Below are 25,680 nucleotides of genomic sequence, written 5' to 3'. Positions count from 1 at the left end.
ATAGTTTAAGTTTGGATAGTGCATTTTCACGTCTATGCTCAAAAAGGGGGTGACAGTGAAGGTTTAATAAAATTTTAATAATCAAAAAGTATGTCTAATCAATAGAATTAATTCCGGTTTAATGATTTATTAAAATTCAAACAATAATAGTGCCCTATGAAATGTTAATTTCCAGAAATTCTGTTTGGTCTGTTGTATTTTTTCTTCAAATGAATGAAATTAATGCATAAAACTTAAAGGTGCCATAGAACGCTTTTTCACAAGTCTAAGGTGTCCACTGAATGTGCCTGTGAAGTTTCAGCTCAAAATACCCCATAGATTATTTTTTATTCAGTTTTTTTAACTGCCTATTTTGGGGCATTATTATAAATGCGCTGATTCAGCGCGCGTCCCCTTTAAATTCTCCCCGCCCCCAAGCTCGCAACTCTATAATACATTGCATAAACAAAGTTCACACAGCTAATATAACCCTCAAAATGGATCTTTACAAAGTGTAAAGATGAATTAAAATATTAATGATCCCGACTGTTCCGTAATTTACATAAGAAGGAGGAAACAATTATGTTTGAGACTCACTGTCATTTCCATGTACAGAACTATAACAATGCCAAGGTAAATTCAATTTTCAATTCTTGGGCACCTTTAAACAATTTAATAAATCTTTTAAAATCATGAAATTTGAATAAGTCCTTTCATTTTTGGCAAAACAAAGTGAACAGAAGTTTAAATTTAAACATGGACTAAAATATATTGAAATTGTTTTAATAAATAAAAAAAAAAAAGTTTTGTTTACCATTATTATTACTTTAAGAAGTACGTTTTGCTGTTTCTTTTGATTTCTTATTGATTTTATTCAAATTATGCCAAATTCTGTGACATTCCACATCATCCTCAAAATTCCATTTTTATGACTGGATTATGTGACTCTGATGCATTTTCTGGATAGTAGAAATCAGAGAGCAATCATGAGAAGTCATATAGTTGCCCTTTTGAAATCTTTTTTTTTTTTTTTCCAAAAAAATTCTGTGTTTTCCATTTTCACTTTTCTGGATGGTTAAATTAATAATGGTAAATGAAATTTCAATAATAAAAAAGGATGTCTAATCAGTAGAATTCATAAAATTCATTAACATGGCAAGAAAACAATCAACAGAGAACTTCTGAAAAAATGTAAGACACTTAAATTGTTAATTTTCCTTGGTTATTACTATTATTTATTACATTATCTAATGCTCACTTAAAGTCGTCATGAAAGGGAAGTTTTCTTCTCTATTGTGTCGTATATCGAGTGAAACGCTTCTCAAACAAGAACAAATGTAGGGCGGGGCTTGATTTTGTCTGTGGGGAATTGATTGGATGGTTGTGGTTTGCTATTGGTGGATCTCATGTGAGTGACAGATTGCCCCGCCCTCGTCATCAGAGAAGAGAAGATATTCTGATCCAAGATTATGAGGAACAATAATATGCATGGATAAATCATACTGCAATATTCCATAAAAATAAGAATTGTCCATTTTGATTTCATGGTGACTTAAACTGCTGTGTAATGAAACGATGATGTATGTTATACGTTCGATCGCAGGAACCAGGCCCAGCGAAGGTCGCGGTGACCGGCTCGGGCATCCCTGAAGCGGAGAAGACGCCAGACTCCAGTTCCATCATATGGCAAGAGGAGCTGCAAAACAGAGAGGCAGACGTTTCCCAGACATGGACCGCCAGCGACATGCCACCTCTCGGCTCACCACTGCCCTCTGCAGGTGCGGGAGAATCCACATACACATCTATCTTTCTAAAAACCCACAATCGCACCATGAAATCAACGATTTTCCCATTGCACTCTACAGGTGAGGGTTCGATGGCGAGTCGGTGCTCCGATCAGAGCTCGGTGAACGGTGACGAAGTGGAGCGGAGCGGGCTCTCCTTCCACTCGGCGGTTTCCCAGCCCTCTCACGACCCGCTGTCGCCCACAGGAAGCTCGTCCAGCCGGCACAGCGCAGAGATGGGAGGCGTCCCGCGCTGCCTGTCTCCTGCTCCCAGCGACCCCTTCCCATCTGGCAGCAGCCTGCTGTCCAACGGTTCCCACATTAGCGGCTCCATGAGTTCTCTGGACTCGGATGCCAGCGGCAGCACCGTCACCAGCACCGACAGCCACCCGGCCGAACCGATGGGACGCCCGCACCGCGCTCTGCCCCGCCGCGGCGACGCCGCCGACCCTCGCAAGCCGGAGAAACGCAGCCGCCTCCGCAGTCCAGAAAGACAGGACAAAGAGTCTGTGTTCAGCCCGGAGAGAAGGTGAGCGCAGGCCATTCTCTCTGCCTCTCCTTTTAAAGGCATGCTGGTTACGCTCCGGAGAGCTGCGTGATAAAACCACATGCGCCTTATTAGGCCAAAAAGTGTTTTGCAACATGCTTTTGACGTGGAATAATGGAGATTACGGGGATCATTATATCATTAATGTTGGTGGTAAACACCTTCAGTAAACATCTTCGCTGCTTTGTGTTTGTTTTCTCGTTATACTCTCCTAAGGAACAACATAAAATACAGATTTATTACTGTTTTTACTGTATTTTTAACAAATAAATACAGCCTTGATGAGCATAAGAGACTTCTTTCAAAAACCTCTAAAAATCATACAAAAGTTACTGAGTGAAACTTCTGAACGAATATTATATGTAATGATAATATAATTACTATTATTATTATATTATTTGATCATATAATACTACATAATTTTGTTTTTGTATTCATAATTCTCCTTTGAACACCCCTTTGAAGTAAATATTAACAAATTAAATCAAAATGATTTTTTACTAGTTTAAAAATCACCATTAACAGGACTGTGAAATAAACAGTGCTTGATGGAATCAAGTATTTAAGTAAACAAAAGTAAAAATGTACAATATAACTACACAAAATACAGAAAAAGTACATCTTTCCCACCTCAGCATATGTAATAAATTCAAATTATAATAAACAAACAACTAAATTACTTAACATAAGTTACAGTTGTAAAATAGGGTCCATATTTTATTAAATGCATCTACTTTTCCTCTAACTATATCAGTTTTTCCAAAGCAAGACATTCTTTGATCCACTAAAAAGGAGGAAGGTATTTTTCCATGTTAAATCACTGATACATCTAGCCTGTGTCAAACTGAAATCTATCAGCTTACATTTGCTCGCATTTACAGCTAAATGAACAGGGTAAATCCTGCTTTCCTTTTTTTAAGGCGCTCCCATCAGCCCTTTGAGGTCAGAGTGTCTCAAACAGCATCATCTCTGACGTACTTCTTAAGACAGCTCACTTTTTCCCGACAATCAGACGGATCATAGATGAGCAGCGCTGAAGAATTCATACAGAAAGAACGGAACGCTCTCTACTCTGGTTTAATTTGGGTTTATGGGAATTGTGCCACTTTGTACCCAGTAGCCAATGAGGCTGTGAGCAGTCATGTGACAGAAATACCTCACTGACTGGCTTTCTTGTTTCCTTTTAAGGAGGCCTGACAATGTGGTGCATATCCCAAATAAGGGCAAAATTTGAAAAAAGTCATTTAATATTTTCAGACATTGTTTTGTGAACTGAATTCCTGTCTGTAGTTCGGAAAATGTTTGCATATGTTGGGGTCATCACGACAAGGAGGCGCATTTAACCTCTTCCTGAGGAATATATAATTTTATATACATAATTATATACATTACCATTAAAATTAATACTTCTATTCGGCAAGGATGCATTAAACTGATCAAAAGTGACATTAAAAACATTTATAATGATAAAAAGTATTTCCATTTCAAATAAATGATGTTATTTTGAACTTTCTATTCATCAAACAATCCTGAAAGAAATAAAATGCATCACAGTTTCCACAGAAATATGAAGCAGCACAACTGTTTAACATTGTTGATAATCAGAAATATTTTTTAATCATCATATCAGAATGATTTCTGAAGGATCATGTGACACTGAAGACTGGAGTAATGATACTGAAAATTCAGCTTTGATCACAGGAATAAATTACACTTTACTATATATTCACATAGAAAACAGCTGATTTACATTCTAATAATATTTTGTGATTTTTACTGTATTTTTAATTAAATAAATCTAGCTTTGATCACAGGAATAAATGACACTTTACTATATATTAACGTAGCAAACAGCTGTTTTACATTACAATAATATTTACATTTTTTTACTGTAGTGTATAATTGTAAAATGTATTATATTTTCATAATAATAATAATAATATTACATAATATTACAGCTATTTTTACTTAAAGTAAAAATCAACGTATACTAACAAATTAAATTAAAATAATGCCATGTAGTATTTCTCAGTTTAGTAAACATTGCTTTAAATTTTTCAGGTAATTATTACTAGCAACAGGGCAGTAAAGTAAACAATGCTTGAAGGTTTTAAATGCAATAAAATATAAGTATTTAAGTACAAAGATTTTCTAATAATATATTACATATGAGATATTTATTGACTGAACAGCAGGCCTGCAATTAAAAATGAGCTGTGCTGAATTTATATTGTGAGACTGTTATGTTTTCAATGAATGTAACCAAAAAAATGTGTTTCAAAACAAAGTGTTCATATTAGCCGCATTAAGATCGCTCTTCACAGCGCATGTGTTCGAATACCCACATGAGCATTCAGACAGCATGTGAGATCTATAAGTGAAGGAACCGCTTTGAATTTCAAAACGAATTAAGCCGGAAACTGCTAAATCTATACTTCAAGCTTTTGTCTCTGTTAAGATCTCTTCCTGTTTCTGCATTCTCAGTGGGCGCTCGAATGTGATCGAGAAGCTGGAGGCGTTGGAGCTGGAGCACGCTGAGCGGATGGAGGTGGAGGAGACGAGCCGCGGTGGAGTCAGACAGGGCCGCAGTGAAATGAGACGCTTCCAGAGGGAGGTAATGGATGCTTACCGATGCCCCCGGAGTTCATCCTCACAGACACTGATGGGTTTACCCTCACGCCAGAGTCACGAAATCCCGGTTTCAGCTGCGGTTAGGGGACGTTTTAGGGGTGTGACTGTACACTTATCTCACGAGAAGAGATGATACACGATATTGGGTTGACAAGATGATATTTTAACACTATTTTTTTAAGAAATCTTCAATGACGAAATTTATTACTGGATAATAGTATTTATGCTTTAACTAATCTAGGGCTGTCACCAATGATTATTTTGGTAATCAAGATTATTTTGACGATTAATCGAGTAATGTGATATTTTTTGTTGTTATTTAAATAGACCTAATTGAACAATAGCCTTTAAAATTACTTAAAATACATATATAATAACAATGAGGGAATAATAAAAGCAAGTGGTTTCACTGAACAACACTGTTAAAATACATAATGTATTGTACATTATATAAACAATCAGTTTATGTACGTAATGTATAATCACAACAGCCTGCAGGGGGCGCCAGCAACATGGTGATTGTTGTTACACTTTACAGCATGATCAAATCCTTGTTTAATATAGGCTAAATAACATTGAATTTGTGAAAGTCATTTCTTTAACAAGACATCAGGACATCAGAACATGCAAACTAAGAGAGAGGGATTTGTGGCATAGTTTTATAAATGATTTGCGTTACAAATATGATGAAATGTCACAATCGCAGTTTATGCAAACACAAAGCACGTCAGACTTTGTATGCATTCCCAAATGCACGTTATTGGAATTATTATGTGGTAAAAGACAGAACAATATAATGCAAACACTGTAAAAGTTTTTGTCAACCTCAACCTGATATCAAGAGACAGCTTTTCTCCTCCATGAGCAATATAGTCACATTTTAATATTGCATGCTTTATATTTATATATAAAGCATGCAATATTAAATATATATCTATCATTGGGTAATTTCAGCTCACATTTATTTTATTTCAAGGGGAAAATAAAGTTTAATGGTTTAACAATAATAACCCTGAAATGAACTCGCTGTTGCATCTTTAATAACTTTTGAGGCTTATTTTGCCGTTTTTTTAAATAAGCAGTGTTTTTAGAATCACACGAGACTCTGGGTTTAGGAAAGATAACATATGTGACGCAGAAACTCTTATAAAACAAAAACAAACGCTCACTTGTGATCCATGAACGTGTCTCTCACTTCCTGTATGTGATCTTACAGCGTCTGTCATAGGAAATCAACACATACGGTCATGAATAATTAAGCGAGGCGTCTTCTCATAGGATAAGGACACGCAGTCTCATGAATAATTATGAGACACTGATGAGTCATCGATGTACTATAGGTGTAAGAAAACGTCAGATCGTTTGATGTTGAGTCAGTGACAAACTTAAATCTGGAAGATGAAAATAAGCTCAATTTTCTCCTACAGTTAAAACTAACAGATACTAACATTGTCTTCTGTGATGTGCAACACGCATACCTCTGTTAAAATCTCAGAAAGTGTACTTTAATGTTTTATAACCAAACACAAAAGATGACCTAATGACTTTTTGTTTAAGAAAACGTTCTGCTGTTTTTCGGCTCTTGCACGCATGACCTTTTGTCTCGATTCATTTTCAGTTTCCATTATGTTCTCTGATTCCCTTGACAGTGTTTTCCTTTTCTTAGTCTTGAGCCTCAGGCTAAATAAATTAGCTTTGACAAAAACAAATAGTTACCATTTTTAAGTGCCTCTGTCTTCATGTCTGGCTCTTTGTTTTAGTTTTAATCCCTTCCCTCAAATAATTATTTCCTATTTCATCCTGATGCTGCTCATCCAGACTTATACACACAAAAACTAGTGCTAGTAAAAGCTCACCTTCCCTTTTCTTCCTGTTTCCACTTATGCAGGTTCAGTGCAACGTTTAGTGGTTTCTCCACAATGTGAACGATAGAGATTTTAATCAAGGCTCTTGTTTTTATGGTGTTCTTTAGCGATAGTATCTGCGTCTGTGTGATCGGTGAAGCAGCACAAACACCATTTGTTTCTCCGGCCAAACTGCTCTGAAAAAATAACAAGGATTATTGTTGCGAGCAAAAGCATTTGACAGTGTAACACAAGGCTCAAGCTGAATCTAAAATGAGGCTGAGAGCTCCTCAAGCCCAAGTTTGTTATTGTTTTCGCTGCTTTCAAGGTCAGTCCAGGGTTTTGATGTGATACAGGCATTTTCTGCCTCATTCTGAAGGCAATTGAAGAGCTGTTTATGAAGCTTCTCTGTTGTGGAGGTCAGTGATCCACAGGCTGTCTGTCAAATATTGTTCTAGAGCATATGGACATAATCACGCATCTATATCCAGGCAAGCTGCTCAGATATGAGGCGAAACATCTTCAGCAAATGGATAAACAAGTCCACACCCTTGAATAAAACTATGCTTTCAACATTTGGCGTGACTTTAATAAATAATACAGTTTTTCTGGGGTATTCTGTAGGGATGCATATATCAGTGCCATATCATTATCTGTTAACATTAGACATATAACATAAGATAAATATTGAACATTTTATTGTGCATGCATGCTTCTTTGGAGGATTGTTTCCACCACGGAATAAAAAAAATAAAGATAAAGATTATTCTTTATACCTTTTTTCTCACAATACTGACATTTTCGCGCAATTACGAGTTTATATATCAAAATTCGAACTTTTCACAAAATTGTGAAATATAAACAATCGCAATTGTGTGTTATAAAATCAGAATTCAGACTTTTTTTAGTTTATATCTTGCAATTCTGTGAAAATAATTCAGAATCACGCAATTCTGACTTTATAATCTGCAATTGCGAGTTTATATTTCACAATTGTGAGGGGAAAAAGTCTGAATTATGAGATAAAAAGTCACAATTACCTTTTTTTATTTTTTTTTATTCAGTGACGGAAACAAGCTTTCATTTGTTCCCCTATTTTCATGTTTAGATGATTTTTATCATCATTTAATGCTCACTTTAAGTTAACCTGTGAAACACTAATTTATTAACTTAAATGTAAAATACCTTTTATTATTTTATTTTTAAATGCCTTAATACAGATGTAGTCTACTGCTCAATTTCAAAAGTTTAGGGTCATTACGATTTTTTTTTTTTAAAGAAATTAATTTTAATCCTTAAATCATTAAGGATGCATTAAATTGATCAAAAGTGACAGTAATGTTTATTGAGTATCAAATCATCATATTAGAATGATTTTTGAAGGATCATGTGACACTGAAGACTGGAGTAATGATGCTGAAAATTCAGCTTTGATCACAAGAATAAATTACACTTTACTATATATTCACATAGAAAACGGTTATTTTAAATTCTAATAATATTTCACAATTTTTACTGTATTTTTGTTCGAATAAATGAAGCCTTGGTGAGCAGAAGAGACATTTACTAGTTAGTGATGTTGCCTTTGCCTAAAACCTCTCAAAGTGTGAACCTGCTGTTTCTTTCTTGTCGTTCAGGAGCAGAAGATGGACCCGGCACAGGGTTTAGACTTCCATCACTCCACCCTGCCTCCTCTGAGAAGAGCCAAATCACTGGACCGCAGGACCACCGAATCAGTCATGACCGTAAGCCAAACCTTCTCACAGCTTCATTCAGCAGAGAATGCTGGACGTTTGAAAGTGTGTCCTGCCACTTCCAGGACGTTTTCCGAAGGGAGTGTTTCAGTCAGAGAACATTGTGTGCGAGGTGAACCGCTTCCAAATCCTCACAATGGCTCTGTTGTTCGCTGAGGTTCAAAGGTTAAAGAGAGCAGCAGCAGGATTTGGCATGTTTTGAAGCAAAAGATGGACTACTGTTTTGGAATATTTTAGTCAGCATGATATGAAGAACATCTCAATTTACAGAGACTTCATTGTCAGATGGAGATCACTACTGTCCAAAACTCACTCATATGTACTTTATGTATTGTACAGGCCACAAACACCTATTTGTTTTAAAAGCCTTGACAGACTTGTATTATTTCTTAGAAAAAAATGAGCAAAACTGCTTTAAAATTGAAGCTTTTGTCAAAAGACCAATATGCAATGTGTGTCGAGACAAAAAGTAAAAAATCAGATAATTTGACCATTTTTTGGACAAGGTAACGTTAGTTGAGGTTGTAAAATGTCGTCATGTGCAGTGATAATTTCGTTGACGAATAATTTTGTCAACAAAAAAGTTTATCGTGCATTTGCACGTTTTGCCAATTTAAACAAAGCAATTTTAAAATATAGCTGCAAGCAGCGATGATGGGTCCAAACCCCGGCATATGTAAAAGAATTATATCAAGATATGAGACTCCTCCTGTTTCCCTTTTTGTAATTATTATTTCTACTTGCCATGGCAACACCATTTGAGAACCAATATCTGTTCACAGTTTAACATCTATGTCTTGCCACCATGTTCTGAAAGTTTGGTGTGAATCGTATGAATCCTGTAGGAGGAGTAGTTAAAAATTAAAAGCCTGATTATTAGGAAAAAAAATCACATTCAAACAAAAATGTCTGACTTCCTGTTGGTTGGAGCTAATGACTGTAAAATAGAAAGTTGTCCGGCTCGATGAGAACAATATATGTACGTGTTGGTGACTGTAGGTAAAACTAACCCCCCCCCCCCCCACACACACACACACACACACACACACACACACCTTTGTCAAAAGGTGCAGCTATAGAGGCCCTCCTCTCCATCTAGGGTTTTGCCCAATTGGCTGTCATCTCTGACGTGTGTCGAGTTTCATGCAATTTGAAGCATGCAAGAGTCTCCAAAGCATCCAAAACGAATATTAAAGATTGATGCGTTGCCATGGCAACAGTTTAAGATATCAAGATTCTTTTCACAGGTCTACATTCGCCATGTCTTGACATTTATTCTGAAGCAAATTGGGTAAAAATAAGGCGATCTCAATTTTGAAAGTGACACACTTCTTGCTGCCAGTTGGTAACGCAAAAGAGAACTTTTGTGCTTGAAAGGATAAATACACACAAAAAATGTAATCATTTAAACAGAAAATCGTAGTTGGATCAGTGAATTAGTTCTTAAAGTGACAGTAGCCTAATAAACCTGCTGCTGTCTGTCATTAATGATAATTCAAACAACAAAAGATAAAGAGAAAATCGCACACTGCTCTCGACTGAGTAACTTTAGTTGCTTTAATAAGGGTTAATACAAGGAAGGCACTGTTATTTTACATTTGTTAACATTAATGCATTACAGTAACATTAACTAACAATGAGCAATATATTTTTACAGCATTTATTAGCCTTTGTTAAAAGTATTTGTTAGTTCACTCTGCGTTAACAAGAACTATATAGACATTAAAAAAAAGAAAAAAAAAACGTTAACTAAAATGAAAATGAAAAATATAAAAATAATAATAATAAAAACTATAATGGTATCTCAGTGATACTAAAATAACAGGTGCACATGCTTTAAACTACATTAAATACAAGCTTCCTTTATCATGGACACATATCATTGACCCTTAAACCTTTAAAGCCTTTAAAACCTAAAAACCCTTAAAGTTTTTCTAATGGATGATGTGCGCTGGTGTCTCTACCCACACTAATCCTGATCGCCCTCTTGTTTCTCTGTGGTATTTGTGTACTTTATTGTTGTAAGACCGTGGACGTCCTGTTCCTCCCCTGTTGCTGCGGGGTGTAGCGCTCTCCTCTCTCCTGCGCAGGTCATCCTCACCTCCTCCCTGCATCCACTGCTGTCCTCTTGCCTCCCATGTGTTCCTGTGTGAGTGTGTGTGAGTCAGAGGCCTTTCCATCTACTTTATTTCACTGTAGCCTGAATACGTTTTGCATTTCATAACTCTTGAGGCCCTGATATACTCACGGCAAAGCTCTTTTTCGTTCTTCGCTTAGGGATAAAAAGAATCTCGAAATACATTTTACACGTAAATATGTGCTGCAACTTTCCTCTCAATAACAAACACACAACATAAAATGAGTAAACAGCAGTTCAGAAACCATCTGATCATAGTGATGTGGATGTTGGCAGCAGCTCCGCAATTCAGACTCTAGTCACGTTTATTAATACAGCGCTTTATACAATAGATTGCTTTCTTACAGTATTAAACATGAAAATCAATGACCGTGTATCTTTCAATTAGAATTACAGCTTCAGTTTCTACTATAAAGCATCTCTCCAGTGTGTTCATGTTTTTACTTGCATCTGAACAGAAGAAATTAACCTTAAAGAAGGCGGAGCCTTAGAGCCACACCCACATATTACATCATCACCACAGACCAATGGTAGTTCTGAAGTGTTTACCAGCCAGAACGAACTTTTCTGGAAAGCTGTTTCGAACTCTAGTAATAAATGCAAATCAAGCTTCGTTTTGGCCCAAATTTGTTCAGATTTATCCAGGGGTGTAAAACGTACTTGAGAATAATTTTCATGTTGCGATAATTGCTGAAGCTTTTATCACGGTATACGGTATTATCACAATATTGAAATAAGCTGCAAAAAAAGTTTTGTCATACTATAATTGGATTAAGAACTATTTTTCTTATAACAAAAAGAAAGCTGAACATTTAAATACAATAACGCAGTACACAAATTATAAAGTGAAATGTTTCAAACAGATTAAAGTGCAAAAACACTTTACAATAAGGTCTCATTATTTAATGTTCGTTAATGGATTAAGATTAAAAATGAGCGATAGCTACATTAGTTAAAGAAGGTATTATTTTCTGTTAATGTTTGTTAAAAAAAATACAACTGATCATTGTTAGTTTTAGCTCAGGTCCATTAAATAATAGTTACAACTTTTGATTTTAGTAATGTTATTAAAACATTAACTAAGAAATTAACATTAACTAAAAGTAATAAATGCTTTAAGTATTTTTCAATGTCAGTTTGATAAAAATGATTTAACATGTTAACTAATGAAGCCTTATTTCAAGTGTTACTGAACAATAACAAATAATCAGAACATTTTCCGTCATTATAGCACGTTGTAGTCCAGATTAAAATATAAAAATGTTTAAGTTTGAAAATAAATAGCCTATTAAATCTTAAAGCATTAAGTATTTGGTGCTGTGATGAACAACATTGCGAATACAAAAAAGTCTATTTCAAGTATTTTAAATATGCTTTCCGGGGTAACCGCTGCATTTCTGCTGTTCCATTAGCGGCCTCTGCTTTCATTCAGCGCGTCTCCTTCACTCGTTTCGCCATGTGCTTCTCATGCATGCTGGGCTTGTTTACATCTGAGCGCGTGTCCATTTGACGCAGCATACAGCGGTGTTGTGCATTTTATACGGTTGATGGGGAAAGTATTCTTAAAATGTATTATAAAAATGTGAATAATTCGTAATAATTATTCACGGTATTTTGAAGTGCCCACGATAACAATATTGTGCATATTCATTATCGTGATATATCGTATTACCGAATATCGGCACGTCTACTTGAGAATAATACTTAAAGGCACAGTATTTAAGATTTTTGGATTAAAATATCCAATAAACACTAGAACAGTGCTATATATATCGCTTCCGGAACATTTGTTGCACTCTGTTGTTCAGCTAGGCTAAATAACGCAGAAAACCTACTGTAATTAGGGAGAAGTACATGTCGTCCGTTTAAATTGCACTTGAGTAAAGTGCAAATGCCCCCAAATAATACTTAAATATAGTAATCAAGTAAAATAAATCAAGTATTGTACACTCCTGCTCTTTTCAGTGTGTGTGTATGGCATGTGTTTGAGAGTGTGTGTGTGTGTTTGTTGCTCCATCCAGCACTCTTAACACCCTGTTTTCCCTGGACGCAATACACAAATGCCTGTGGTGTTGTTCCTTTTGTGTGGAGCACTTGAGTTCTTCAAGAGAATCAGACCTGGCATGTGGAGTGTGTTTTCCCCCTTACCGTCATGGGCTGTGAGGTCAAGTAGTCCAGAAAAACACCTTGACTTGCATCTGTTTCTATCACCCAAGAGTGTAAAAGAACCAAAGTGCTTTGTGTTTGTGTTTGTTGCTGAAATGTCTGAAAGCGAGGTGAGCTCTTGGACTCCTGTCGGTAGGTTTTGGATGGCGAGTGAAAGCTCGTCGTAGTTTCAGTACTTCACGCCGCACACCTGATATTTGCTCTGCTCCTCATGCATGGAGACTGTGTGATCTCACTTCATATGACACGAATAGCTCGATCTGTTTATATTCATGACTGCTTCCCTTTTGGATTACAGCCAGACCTGCTGAACTTCAAGAAAGGTTGGATGGTGAAACTTGATGAACAAGGCCAGGTAAGCTTGTGTTTCTTTGTAAACAATAAACAAAAAGGATCTCTCAGCGATTGTATCTCATAAATGTATAGTGTTGAGAAATGAAATGATGAATCTGAAACTGCTGGGTGATAAATTGAGTATCCTCACAATGATTTTACCTGTGAGATATAATAATATATTTAAAAACTATTATTAATTGTATAAAAGCAACATTGTAAATATTACTGCTTTTTTTATAACATTTCCTAAAAACATGCTTTTTGACTATTTTTCAACTTTAGACTATTTAGTAATATTAAGATATTGTAGTATTATTAATTTTACTATTATATATGTTTTCTGTTTATTACCTTTTGTTGTTTTTTTATATATTATTGTTTTTTTTTTAATTGTTTCTACTCCAATTTGTTGTTGTTGTAGTAATATTATATTATAACATTCCATATATTATATGGAAGCTTGTTTCCGCTGCTAAATAAAAAATGAAAAAGGTAATTGCAACTTTTTCTTGCAATTCTGACTTTATATCTCGCAATTCAGACTTTATATCTCGCAATTCAGACTTTATATCTCGCAATTCTGACTTTATAACTCGCAATTCCGACTTTATATCTCGCAATTCTGACTTTATAACTCGCAATTCAGACTTTATATCTCGCAATTCAGACTTTATAACTCGCAATTCAGACTTTATAACTCGCAATTCAGACTTTATATCTCGCAATTCAGACTTTATAACTCGCAATTCAGACTTTATATCTCAACTCAGACTTTATATCTCGCAATTCAGACTTTATATCTCGCAATTCAGACTTTATATCTCGCAATTCAGACTTTATATCTCGCAATTCAGACTTTATAACTCGCAATTCAGACTTTATATCTCTCAACTCTGACTTTATAACTCGCAATTCAGACTTTATAACTCGCAATTCTGACTTTATATCTCGCAATTCTGACTTTATATCTCGCAATTCTGACTTTATATCTCGCAATTCTGACTTTATATCTCGCAATTCTGACTTTATATCTCGCAATTCAGACTTTATATCTCTCAACTCTGACTTTATATCTCTCAACTCTGACTTTATAACTCGCAATTCTGACTTTATATCTCTCAATTCAGACTTTATATCTCTCAATTCAGACTTTATATCTCACAATTCAGACTTTATATCTCGCAATTCAGACTTTATATCTCGCAATTCTGACTTTATATCTCGCAATTCTGACTTTATATCTCGCAATTCTGACTTTATATCTCGCAATTCTGACTTTATATCTCGCAATTCCGACTTTATAACTCGCAATTCCGACTTTATAACTCGCAATTCCGACTTTATAACTCGCAATTCCGACTTTATAACTCGCAATTCAGACTTTATATCTCGCAATTCAGACTATATATCTCGCAATTCAGACTTTCTATCTCTCAACTCTGACTTTATAACTCGCAATTCAGACTTTATAACTCGCAATTCTGACTTTATAACCCGCAATTCTGACTTCATAACTTGCAATTCAGACTTTATATCTCGCAATTCTGACTTTATATCTCGCAATTCTGACTTCATAACTTGCAATTCAGACTTTATATCTCGCAATTCTGACTTCATAACTTGCAATTCAGACTTTATATCTCGCAATTCTGACTTCATAACTTGCAATTCAGACTTTATATCTCGCAATTCTGACTTTATAACCCGCAATTCTGACTTCATAACTTGCAATTCAGACTTTATATCTCGCAATTCTGACTTTATAACTCGCAATTCTGACTTTATAACCCGCAATTCTGACTTCATAACTTGCAATTCAGACTTTATATCTCGCAATTCTGACTTTATAACCCGCAATTCTGACTTCATAACTTGCAATTCAGACTTTATATCTCGCAATTCTGACTTTATAACCCGCAATTCTGACTTCATAACTCGCAATTCAGACTTTATATCTCGCAATTCTGACTTTCTATCTCTCAACTCTGACTTTATAACTCGCAATTCAGACTTTATAACTCGCAATTCTGACTTTATAACCCGCAATTCTGACTTCATAACTTGCAATTCAGACTTTATATCTCTCAACTCTGACTTTATAACTCGCAATTCAGACTTTGTATCTCGCAATTCCGACTTTGTATCTCGCAATTCCGACTTTGTATCTCGCAATTCCGACTTTGTATCTCGCAATTCCGACTTTGTATCTCGCAATTCCGACTTTGTATCTCGCAATTCCGACTTTGTATCTCGCAATTCCGACTTTGTATCTCGCAATTCCGACTTTGTATCTCGCAATTCCGACTTTGTATCTCGCAATTCCGACTTTGTATCTCGCAATTCCGACTTTGTATCTCGCAATTCCGACTTTGTATCTCTCAACTCTGACTTTATAACTCGCAATTCAGACTTTATAACTCACAATTCAGACTTTTTTATTTTATAACGTAATTCTGAAAAAAAAGTCAGAATTGCAGGATAAAAAGTCACTTTTTTATTTATTTTTTTATTCAGTGGCCGAAACAAGCTTCCATAGTAATATAAACAATTAAACTGTAAAAAAGCAAAAATAAAAGGAGAAAATAACTTTTTTCATGATATTTATTCAAACTTACATTACATAATGAAGATATCTCTAGCAGGTTAAGTAAAATGTAATGAATATTTAATATATTGTATATATTTTCAGCAAAATGCACCTTATTTCTGCTATGAGCATTGAATAGCTTTTGAGGTCAAAGGTTTGGTCATTGTTTTTACATCAATGGCGGTGCATCACTAGGATTGTGTAGCATATTGTATATTATACCTACAGTATTATATATTATTAAATCTTGGCTTAATGTGGTTAAAAATGTACATTGGCTTCTGTGTTTGAAGTTTACAGAGCAAGTTCTTAGTTTTAAATGCATCATCTTTATTTACTGAAGATGGAAAGCTGTTTTCTGACATGACGTTGATCAAAGTTATGACTCAAAGCATGCACTGATGCGGTTTAAAGGCCATCGCACACTTTGATTGAACTGCTTCAATAGGTCGAAGTTGAAAGGATAGAACCTCTCAACTTTTTTCACATGGTCTTTAAAGAAGGATAAATATCTTAAAAACCTGCCTGTACATCAGACTGATGCAGGGTTATCTGGGACCCAGGGCTCTGTGTAATGATCTGATAGATTTCATTTCTATGTGTATTATATGTTATTTATTCTAGTGTCGTATATCTTGTCTGTCTTTTTCTTATGCTTTTCTGTTTTAGTGGAAGAAGTATTGGTTTGTGCTGACAGATCACAGTCTTCGATACTACAAGGATTCTATCGCTGAAGAGGTAATTCACAGTATTATTTGTGTCTGAAGAAGTTCAGTGTGCACACATTGCTGGTTCATTTATCTTTTCATTCTCCTCAGATTTTTCAGCCTGATTGCTGTAATTGAGAACATTTCTCTCACTGAATCTTTGTTTTTTATTTTTAATATCAACAGGCATCTGATCTTGACGGAGAGATTGACCTCAGTACATGCTATAATGTTACAGAGTATCAGGCTCAACGGAACTATGGCTTCCAGATTCATGTAAGTCTGTGAAAAGCTTCTTTTTTTTTTTTTTTCTTTTTTTTTGTTGTTGTTGTACTTTTTATTTATTAACTTTGTTTTATGGACTTTTTTATTTTTTATTTTTTGGACTTTATTTTATTAATTTTTATTAGGACTTTTAAATAAGTCTTCAAAATAAAATACATTTTTTTAGACTTTTATTTTATTACCTTTTGTTTTATGGGCTTTCGATTTTATTTTTTATTTCAAGGAATTTTTTATTTTATTTTATTATTTTTTATTTATTTATTAACCTTTTGTTTTATGAGCTTTCTATTTTATTTTATTTCATGGACTTTATTTTATTAAATTTGATTTATGGACCTTTATTATTTTATGTACCTTCTATTTTAAATTTATATTTTATGGACTTTATTTTATTAACTTTTTTTAAGGACTTTTAAATAAAAGTCCTCAAAATAAAATATATTTTATTTTTTGGACATTTTATTTATTTTTTAGACTTATTTTATTACTTTTTTGTTTTATGGGCTTTCTATTTCATTTTTATTTCAAGGACTTTTTATTTTATTTTTTTTACTTTTTTTTTTACTGTTTATTTATTAACGTTTTGTTTTATGAGCTTTATTTTATTTTGTGGACTTTATTAACTTTGTTTTATGGACTTTAATTTTATTTTGTAGTCTTTTTGTTTTATTTTATGGACTTTATTTTATTAACTTTTTAAGGACTTTGTATTTTATGCTGTTGACTTTTTGTTTTATTTTTACGCTTTTTATTTTATTACCTTTAGTTTTATGGACTTTCCATTTTATTTTATGGACTTTTTATTTTATTTTTATTTTGTGGACTTTTATTTTATGGCCTTTATTTATTGACTTTGTGTTTTATTTTGTGGACTTTTTATTTAATTTTATGGCCTTTATTTATTGACTTTATTTTATTTTAATTATATTTATATATAGCATGTCATGTTATAAAGATGTTTTTAATTATTGTACTTCTTTCTGTAATTGTAATTGAAAACTTCTTTTTGGCATCCAAGCACAGCAGGAACAGATAGTGCAGTTCTTTGAGCATGTTTATTTCTTTAGAGCTCAAGCGAAAACACTCGTTTCATTATTTTCAAAGGTTTTGAAATATTTATGAAGCAGAATGATCTTCTGATCTTTGTGCTCAATTTTTGTTCACACCAGACTCAAGAGGCGGTGCACACGCTCTCCGCCATGACCGCAGGAATACGGCGCAACTGGATCCAAGCAGTCATGAAAAACGTCCGGCCGTCCACCGCCCCAGATGTTGCGAGGTGTGTTCCTACGCATGATGCAGTGAAACAGAAATGGTTTTTGTCTTTAAAATATTTATATGTTGTTTATAAACTATTTCCAGCCTGACGGACGAGCACGGCTCCTGTGGACCGTTTGAGAGTCTAGCCCGGCCTGACATCACTCAGGACTCCCCGTCCTCTGAAGCGTCAGTAGAGCGGGAAGGTGGATTAAAGAAGAGCCGGGCGAGAGAACGGAGGCGAGAAGGAAGGTCCAAAACCTTTGACTGGGCCGAGTTTCGCCCCATCGCCCAGGCTCTGGCCCAGCAGAGAGCGCACGAGGCCGACACCTTCCAGGCCGAGCTGACGGAGCGCAACAAGAGGAGGGAGGAGCGCCGGAGGAGGTACGAGAGCGTCACCGGCTCAACCTTCGACGCTCCTGCTGCTGACACTGCGAAGATGGACTTTGAGAGTGGGGGCGTGGTCCAGGTAGATGCTCCGCCCCCATCGGTGGAGCGGCAGCAGAGAGTGGAGGACGAGATAGAGCAGCGTTGGCAGCAGGTGGAGAAGACGCCCATCAGGGAGGAGAGGAGGGTGCCTTTGCCCTCAACCCATCAGAGCAGAGACACATCAGAGCTGGAGAAACTCGTTGAGAGCTACAAAAAAGGGGTACGGGCATGCAAAATCCAGTGCACCGACATGCAAAGTTGAAAAATGTGTAGTTTCAAGTCATAACTTCTCTGCTGTGGGCGTTGTTAGGTTGAGGAGCTGAAAGCTCAGCTGGAGAGCTGCCACCAGCAGTTAATGGACTCCAATCGGCACAAGCTGGAGCTGGAGGGTCAGCTCAAAAACGCTCTCGAGCGGGAACAGCAGATCCGCGCTGGTTACATTTCACCGGTACGTCACATGATTTTCATAATGCATTCAGGCATTGACTGACTCTTTTCCATTGTGTATCATTATTAGGAGAAAATCAAACACATGGCTTCCATCTTTATCATCGAAGCTGCAAACGCGTGCTTTGCATGTCTAGAGACCATTGCATGTAAACGAACAATTTGTTTCTTATTCTCTTTTTGCCTCTACTTAAGATTCCTCTTGCCATGTTTTAGCATTAAAAATGTCAATTTCATGCAAGCTCTATTGCATGTTTCAACATAGCAGTTATTAACATTAGTTGAACGTGAATTAATCATTATGCAATGATGGCATGAAAACTTACTGTTCCTTCCAGATACATTCATACTCGATGATGCACATTTGAAATTAAAGCGTATTGTTTGGAAGATTTCATTTTTTAACCACCTGAAATGTTTTAGCAGTATGTATTAGTGCTGTCAATCAATTAAAATACTAATTAATCAGATGTATTTCCTGTAATTAATTGAGATTGTAGTTGGAGTTTTATTATTTTTATGTTGTAATTATTTCACAGTTACTCTCTAAATTAATGTAGAAACAACTTAAAGACTTAAATATGTGCTTAATGGCGTCTTTTTATGAATGAAGGCCAGTATCACTGATACTAATGAAACTGATTTTTTTTTTAAACATTAATTATAGACATTCAGCATTACAGTATAACTGAAAGCTATCAATTTCAACATTTATAAGGCTTTAATTTAAGTGAACTTAAAACAATCTTCACATAAACCCATTATAATAAATGTCATAATTACCTGTCTAACAGGAAAGAAATATACAGAATAAAACACTTTACAGTCTTCACTGCATAAATGATAAATTAAATATAGATTAATTCTTATTAAAGCTACAGTTTTCTGTTATCTTAGTTCTTTGATGAACATTAATGACATCATCACAGTAACTGGTTTATTAGGCTGCTGTCACTTTAAGAGCTGATGCTGCCGAACATGACGCAGATCTCATTTCGTCCCCACCCTATTTAAGACGTTATTTAACTAATTTAAGACTGCTACTCCACAAAATGAGCATTTCATCATAATTCTGTGTGTTATTGTTCGTTCAAGCGTGAAAGAACTCGATACTGCGCGTCTTTCTGTGCACACGAGTCACATGACACGACATTCACAGACAGCGTGTTCTCGCTTGTCCTGTGGCGCTTGAATGTTCGCGTGAATAAGAGCGTGATCATATAATGTAACACTATCCAAATTATGATGTATTCTGCGTTAATTGCGTTCAATATTTTTAATGTGATTAAACTGAAAAATGAATCCAATGCGCTAATTTTGACAGCACTGATATTTATGCAATAGTTTAAGAGTTTTCAGTGCCAGATCTGTTGTATTTCCTCAAAAGCATTGAGTATCAGTATATCTTAAGGGTGTTAAATGATTTAAAAATGCAGACAGGTGCTACATAAACATTGGCATATGAAAAGGGCAAATGTGCATGATATGTTTTATTCATATTTAACCATTCGTTCATCTCATTTTTAACCCTATTCTTGACTTTTTCAGTATGCTGTAGAGTATGTGTGTGTGCGTTTGTGTGTGTGTGTGTCTTTAGCTTTGTTCAGAATATTGCGTTGCATTGTTTTCTGAGCTTAATTTGGACTCAAAATTGCTTTTGACTTGGGATTAAACAGTTTACAGTATAGCAAAGTTAAAGCTTTTATGTATTAAAAACAAATATGGGGTGATTTTATCATAAGCATGGCATCGTTTCACACATAAAAGGTGATGCTCTATTTTCTGTCCAGGACACATTTTCACTCCACCAGCTATGGTGTCTTTAATGGATTCATTGAATCCAAAGGTTTGCCATAAACAGACAGTAGTGGTTGTTCACTAGGTTAAATTGTTCCTCAAAAGTACTGCAGGCTTTTAACTGGATGGCATGTAACTGTTCTGGCATTCTTACCTAGCACTAATTTTGCGTCACTTACCCCATGAAACAACTCTTTAACCTCTTAATATGCATGCATTGTTTCGATTTACTAACCTTTTGCCATTAATTTTTTTTTCTAGCGTTCTAATATACATCATTCCATGAATGAAGCTGAATGATTTTAACCTTAATAGAGATGTTGTAATGTATAGTACATTTGCATCAAAAATTATGGATAATTGTTGATTTAATAATCTAGAAATTCACCAATGCTGACTGTTAACCAACTGTCTGGTCCCCTTTTCCAAGCTGGAGTCCCCTTTGAGTCTTGAGACAGAGCCCCAGATGAAGAGGACTGAACTGGTTAGTTCTCAAGCTCAGAGCTTAACAAAGAAGTACCAGGAAACCAAAGAGCTCCTGCAGCTGCAAGAACTGAAAAAGCGCAACATGCAGGCACAGCTTGGCCTTTCTCTCTCACACTGGCCCACAAAGGAACCTTGCCTTTCTGACACCAAAAAAACTGCCACCTCAGAGGTCTGTCCCTCAAACTCTGTTCAAAAAACGGTCAGTTTCACGCTTCAGGATAGTGAGGGAAAGATTAGAGAGCTCGAGGGCTTGATAGACGCAAGTGAGCCTCTGACGTTGAGGGAGCTGATAAAGCTCATGCACTCGCATAGTGAATACGTTTGGGTAGAATCTCTTCAAGGACAGGAAGGAAGTGAGCACAGTAGGTCAGTAGGCGAAATGATGCAATGCCAGAAACTGTTGGAAAGCCTCAAGAACCAACAGGAAATTGAGAATGAGACAATGAGGAAAAGCTTGGAAAGGGCTGGAGACTGTATCCGAGACTATGAAGCTCGGTTGGTCAACATGGAGGACATGTTGGGAAGAGTCCAGATGCAGAAAACGGAGAATCCGTGTGCATCAGGTTGCTATAGAGAAGACCATCCTGAAATGACCAGCAGAGATCTGTCGCAGCAGGTGGAGTTGCTTGCGAATGAAAACGTAGCTTTGAACCAGCGCTATCAGGAAATCGTTAACCAGTTGAGAGAAGCGGATCGAGAAATAGACAGGCTGAAAGCTGAGCTTTGTAGACTGCATAGCAGTCAGCAATACATGCAAGCCAACGTGAACCGGGAGCAGGAAGACAACGCTTATAAAAATGTGTACGAGCGAGAACTCAGTGAAAAATCACAGAAGCTGCAAGAGGCTCTTGTGAAATTGGAGACGCTTGGTAATAATTTGAAAGATACAGAGAAAAGATTGCAATTAAAAGAAGCCACTCTTAGGGGTCTTGGATTTCAGATGGCAGAAAGCGAAGGCGATAAAGAGTTCGATTTGGAGAAAGACGAACTCAAGCGCCAATTGGAGGTCCTTCAGTCCGAGCTTTCAGAGAAGGAGAAGAAGCTTCAAAATGCTGAGCAGGTCTGTCGAGAACTTCAGCACCAGAATACGGAGCTCCTTACAAAACACGAAGAGACCACAAGGATGTTTAGTCAGATGCTTGAAGATTCGCGAATGTTGAAACCGAAGGCAGGAACGTTTGGTAGTGAAACAGAAACAGAAAGTGTTGGATGCCAAGAGTTGATGCAGAGAGAAGAATCAGTCACAAATGAAGATGTAATTGAGAAGGTCGTGGAAGAGTTCAAGAGGAAGTCGAAGTCTCTTAATCATGTACTTGACATGTTGGTAATTGGCAGTAAGGCGACTACAGAATGGGATTTGTCCAGCACCAGCAACATTTTGGATGAGAATCAGACAGGATTGATGTTCGAGAGAAGGATTCTACGTGAAGTTTTAGGTGGTTTAGAGGACGGTCAGAAAGAGCAAACCCTTGAAGATGCAAGAAACGTCATTGAGCGTATGCTAGTGGATAATAAAATGCTGCTTCTTATGAATAATATCTCCAACCTCCAAGAACGTGCAACTTGCACAGATGAAAGCACTGGAAAATGGAGTGAAGAGACGATGAAATCAAATATTTTGAATCGCTGGTTTGATGATGCCACCAATCCCTGCGTTTTGAAGAGTCTCGCTGAAGTCGTTGAGAAGAAAGTGGCGTTATTGAATCAGACCGCTTCGGTTCTTGGGGAACGAACAAATGAGCAGCTACAGTCGTTGGCTTTGGCTCTTTCGAGCTGCGATACTCAAAGATGCTGGTCCGAGTACATTCGTGAGGCCATAATGGACGTAACGTCCATGTACTCTGTAGTTCTGCAGATCTTCCCAGAGATGAAACGGTTAGACCTGTCTGCATGTGCAAATTGTGCTTCTTTGAGAGCACAACTTCAGTCTGAACTTGAGGAGAAGCAGGTTGCGTCAGTCGAGGTCCACAGTGGAGACTTGATGGCAGTCACCCACATTCAGATCGAAGGAGAACCGATCGACTCTCTGGACAAGGCCATACAGCTTCAGGACTCAATGGCTAAGCATAAAAAGGAGCTGCGTGAATTAAAGGAGGTGTACGAGCAAGAAGCAGAGAAGCTGAGAGGGGAAGTGGCCAAGGCTGCTGAGACTCTGAAGCTGAGATCCGAGGAGAACGTGAAAGAGATCGACTCCCTGACAGTGTGCATGGAGAACCTCAAGAAGAAGCACGAGATGGAGTGTAATAACTTACAATCCCGCTTCAATCGAGAGATGGAAGAGCTTACGGATGCCGTCGGACCTGTTGATGAAGAACCTGGAGGGGATGGCGAGCCAAGCTCGACTTCCCTCAAAGTACGGATCCAAAAGCTTGTGTCCCGGGTGTCCGAATTGACTGAGGAAATGAATCGGCAAGAGCGTGATGGGGATGCAACATTGCTGCGTCTGAAATACGAGAAAGACTTGGAAAACCTAAAGGTCAAGGAGTTCCATGTCCTTGCTGTTCTCCGTCTGTAATAACTTCATGTGGCAACCTTAAACCTAACCCTTTCCCTTCCTTTTCTCATACTAACCCCGCTTTGTGGTGCTTTGGTCTAGCCTAATATCTATCACCAGTGATGCATGGCTGTTAACCGTAGGTGTGCATGTACGCTTAGGAGTGTGGATGAGCCGGGGGAAATACGATTATGTGCGCACAATTCTCTCATTTGAAGAAACCCAGTTGAACCCAATGGAGAGCAATTAAGAATCAGTTCGTCAGATGTATCGGAGAATGCATAAGTGCATACTCTTTACGTCAGCGAATTCTGAAAACTGGTAGACTTGGTTCTGAACTTGTTTTCACTTTTAAGCTCTTTGCTTGATTAACAGCCAGTGCTTTTTGCAAGTCTAGTTCTTTGCATAAATTGCTGCTCACCTTTGATGCCAGCTGCTTTAATCTGATTAATAATAAATAATGCATGACAATAACTGAGAGTTTTTGTGAAAGAATTGACTCTGAGGATAGATAGAATTAAGTTGCATTATAATAAATCAGATTTATTTTATTTTATTTGATAAATTACATAAACTACAGTATTGCTTTGTTGCACCATCTGGCTATTGAAAATTTCCAACAACTAGTTTTTTTGTCACTCGGTTGCTGATTAAAAACATACAAACCAGCAATAATTGCTGTAGTTTTCTATTATTTTGGCTTTAAAGACAAGAACTAGAGTCTGTTCCTGACTAGATCATTTTACACTAGTTTCATAACCTCATAACTGGAATTGGCATTGGCGCAGTTGTCAAAGTACTTGAAATTTATATTTCTATCTAAATTTGTATTAAAAAGATTGATTTGATTCGTTAAAGACATTAAATTTATAATTGCACAACTCAGTCATGCTAAATTTGTCATCAGTACGTGATGCTGTTTGTCGAAAAAGGAAATGAGATTTTCCACCAAGAGAGGCTGGTGAATAAACAAGTGCAGGTGCGGTTGTGATATGGAGACAGGAAGAGTTGGTTCAGGAGATGGGTCGTGTCCCGGGACCTTAATCCTGCAAAAACAACTGCTTCATACGCTCGTCTGATCAGAGCTGGACTTGAGTACGGAGATCAGGGCCGTTGAATAGACAGCGGAAGTGCGTTGGGTTTGCATGGACGGAAAAGCATTGAAATCTCTTGTACTGAAATTAAACTACATGTTGATGAATCGTAGCTGTAATCCTATTTACACTAATGGGAAATAGTACGTATATAGAAATGCTGCATTTTTTTTTAAATTTTAGATTTGAACATTCCAGTTGTTTTTCAGATGTGGTCCCAGGGAAATTAGAATCAAAACACGTCATGTCAACAGACAAGACCATATATAGTGCCCCAAAATATACTTGGACATTTAAGCCACAAATGTTTGAATTTCATTGCATTAGAAGTTGAAATCTCAAATGAACAAATGCTAGTGTTTTTCTGAGCCATTTTTGCAGTGACATTTAATCAATTGGTGTCAAGGTGATTTTAGTGCATCTGTGAAGTCCGTTCTCACAGATGTAGAGAATCATATTAACTATCTCCAGTGTTTGACAACCACATGTTCAAATACTTTTCATCTCAAGTTCGAACAGTATATTGACTGCTTAATCACAAATCAAGCGTTTTGCATAGTGTACGGAAGCTTGTTTCTGCCATTGAATATAAAAACTGAGAAAGGTAATTGCAACTTTTTCACAATTCAAACTTTTTGATATCTCGTGATTGCAAGTTATAAACTGCAAGTTTATCGCAATTTTGAGCTGGTATCTCGCGATTCCGAGTTTGTATCGCTGTTCTGAGTTTGTATCTCGCAAGTTTGTAATTGCAATGATTCTGAGTTTTTGTCTAGTTTCTGAGATTATATCGTAATTCTAAGTTTGTAACTCTCGATTGAGTAATTTCAATTTTGAGTTAATATCTCGCAATTCCGAGTTAATATCTCTCAGTATCGCAGTTCTGAGTTTATATCGCAGTTCTGAGTTTATATCGCAG

General features: G+C 36.4%; 1 protein-coding gene across 5 annotated transcripts in view; it reads left to right on the top strand.

The window, feature by feature from the left end:
- Positions 1–25,680, top strand: part of mprip (myosin phosphatase Rho interacting protein) — a 63,019-nt gene that overhangs the window by 24,907 nt on the left and 12,432 nt on the right. For 3 of the 5 annotated variants that reach the window (XM_067370164.1, XM_067370165.1, XM_067370166.1), the window contains exons 6-16: positions 1,583–1,757; positions 1,845–2,292; positions 4,795–4,924; positions 8,423–8,530; positions 13,141–13,197; positions 16,435–16,503; positions 16,659–16,748; positions 17,927–18,036; positions 18,120–18,663; positions 18,754–18,891; positions 21,118–23,649. In XM_067370164.1, the coding sequence (XP_067226265.1) occupies positions 1,583–1,757; positions 1,845–2,292; positions 4,795–4,924; positions 8,423–8,530; positions 13,141–13,197; positions 16,435–16,503; positions 16,659–16,748; positions 17,927–18,036; positions 18,120–18,663; positions 18,754–18,891; positions 21,118–23,649 (4,401 nt within the window). The remainder of the gene's footprint in view (positions 1–1,582; positions 1,758–1,844; positions 2,293–4,794; positions 4,925–8,422; positions 8,531–13,140; positions 13,198–16,434; positions 16,504–16,658; positions 16,749–17,926; positions 18,037–18,119; positions 18,664–18,753; positions 18,892–21,117; positions 23,650–25,680) is intronic. The other 2 variants (XM_067370167.1, XM_067370168.1) reach the window with 2 other exon arrangements.

This window comes from Chanodichthys erythropterus, chromosome 19 (assembly GCF_024489055.1).
Source record: "Chanodichthys erythropterus isolate Z2021 chromosome 19, ASM2448905v1, whole genome shotgun sequence".
NCBI lineage: Eukaryota > Metazoa > Chordata > Actinopteri > Cypriniformes > Xenocyprididae > Chanodichthys > Chanodichthys erythropterus.
The sequence above is the reverse complement of the archived record's forward strand: the minus strand, read 5'-3'. Positions and strand labels throughout refer to the sequence as shown.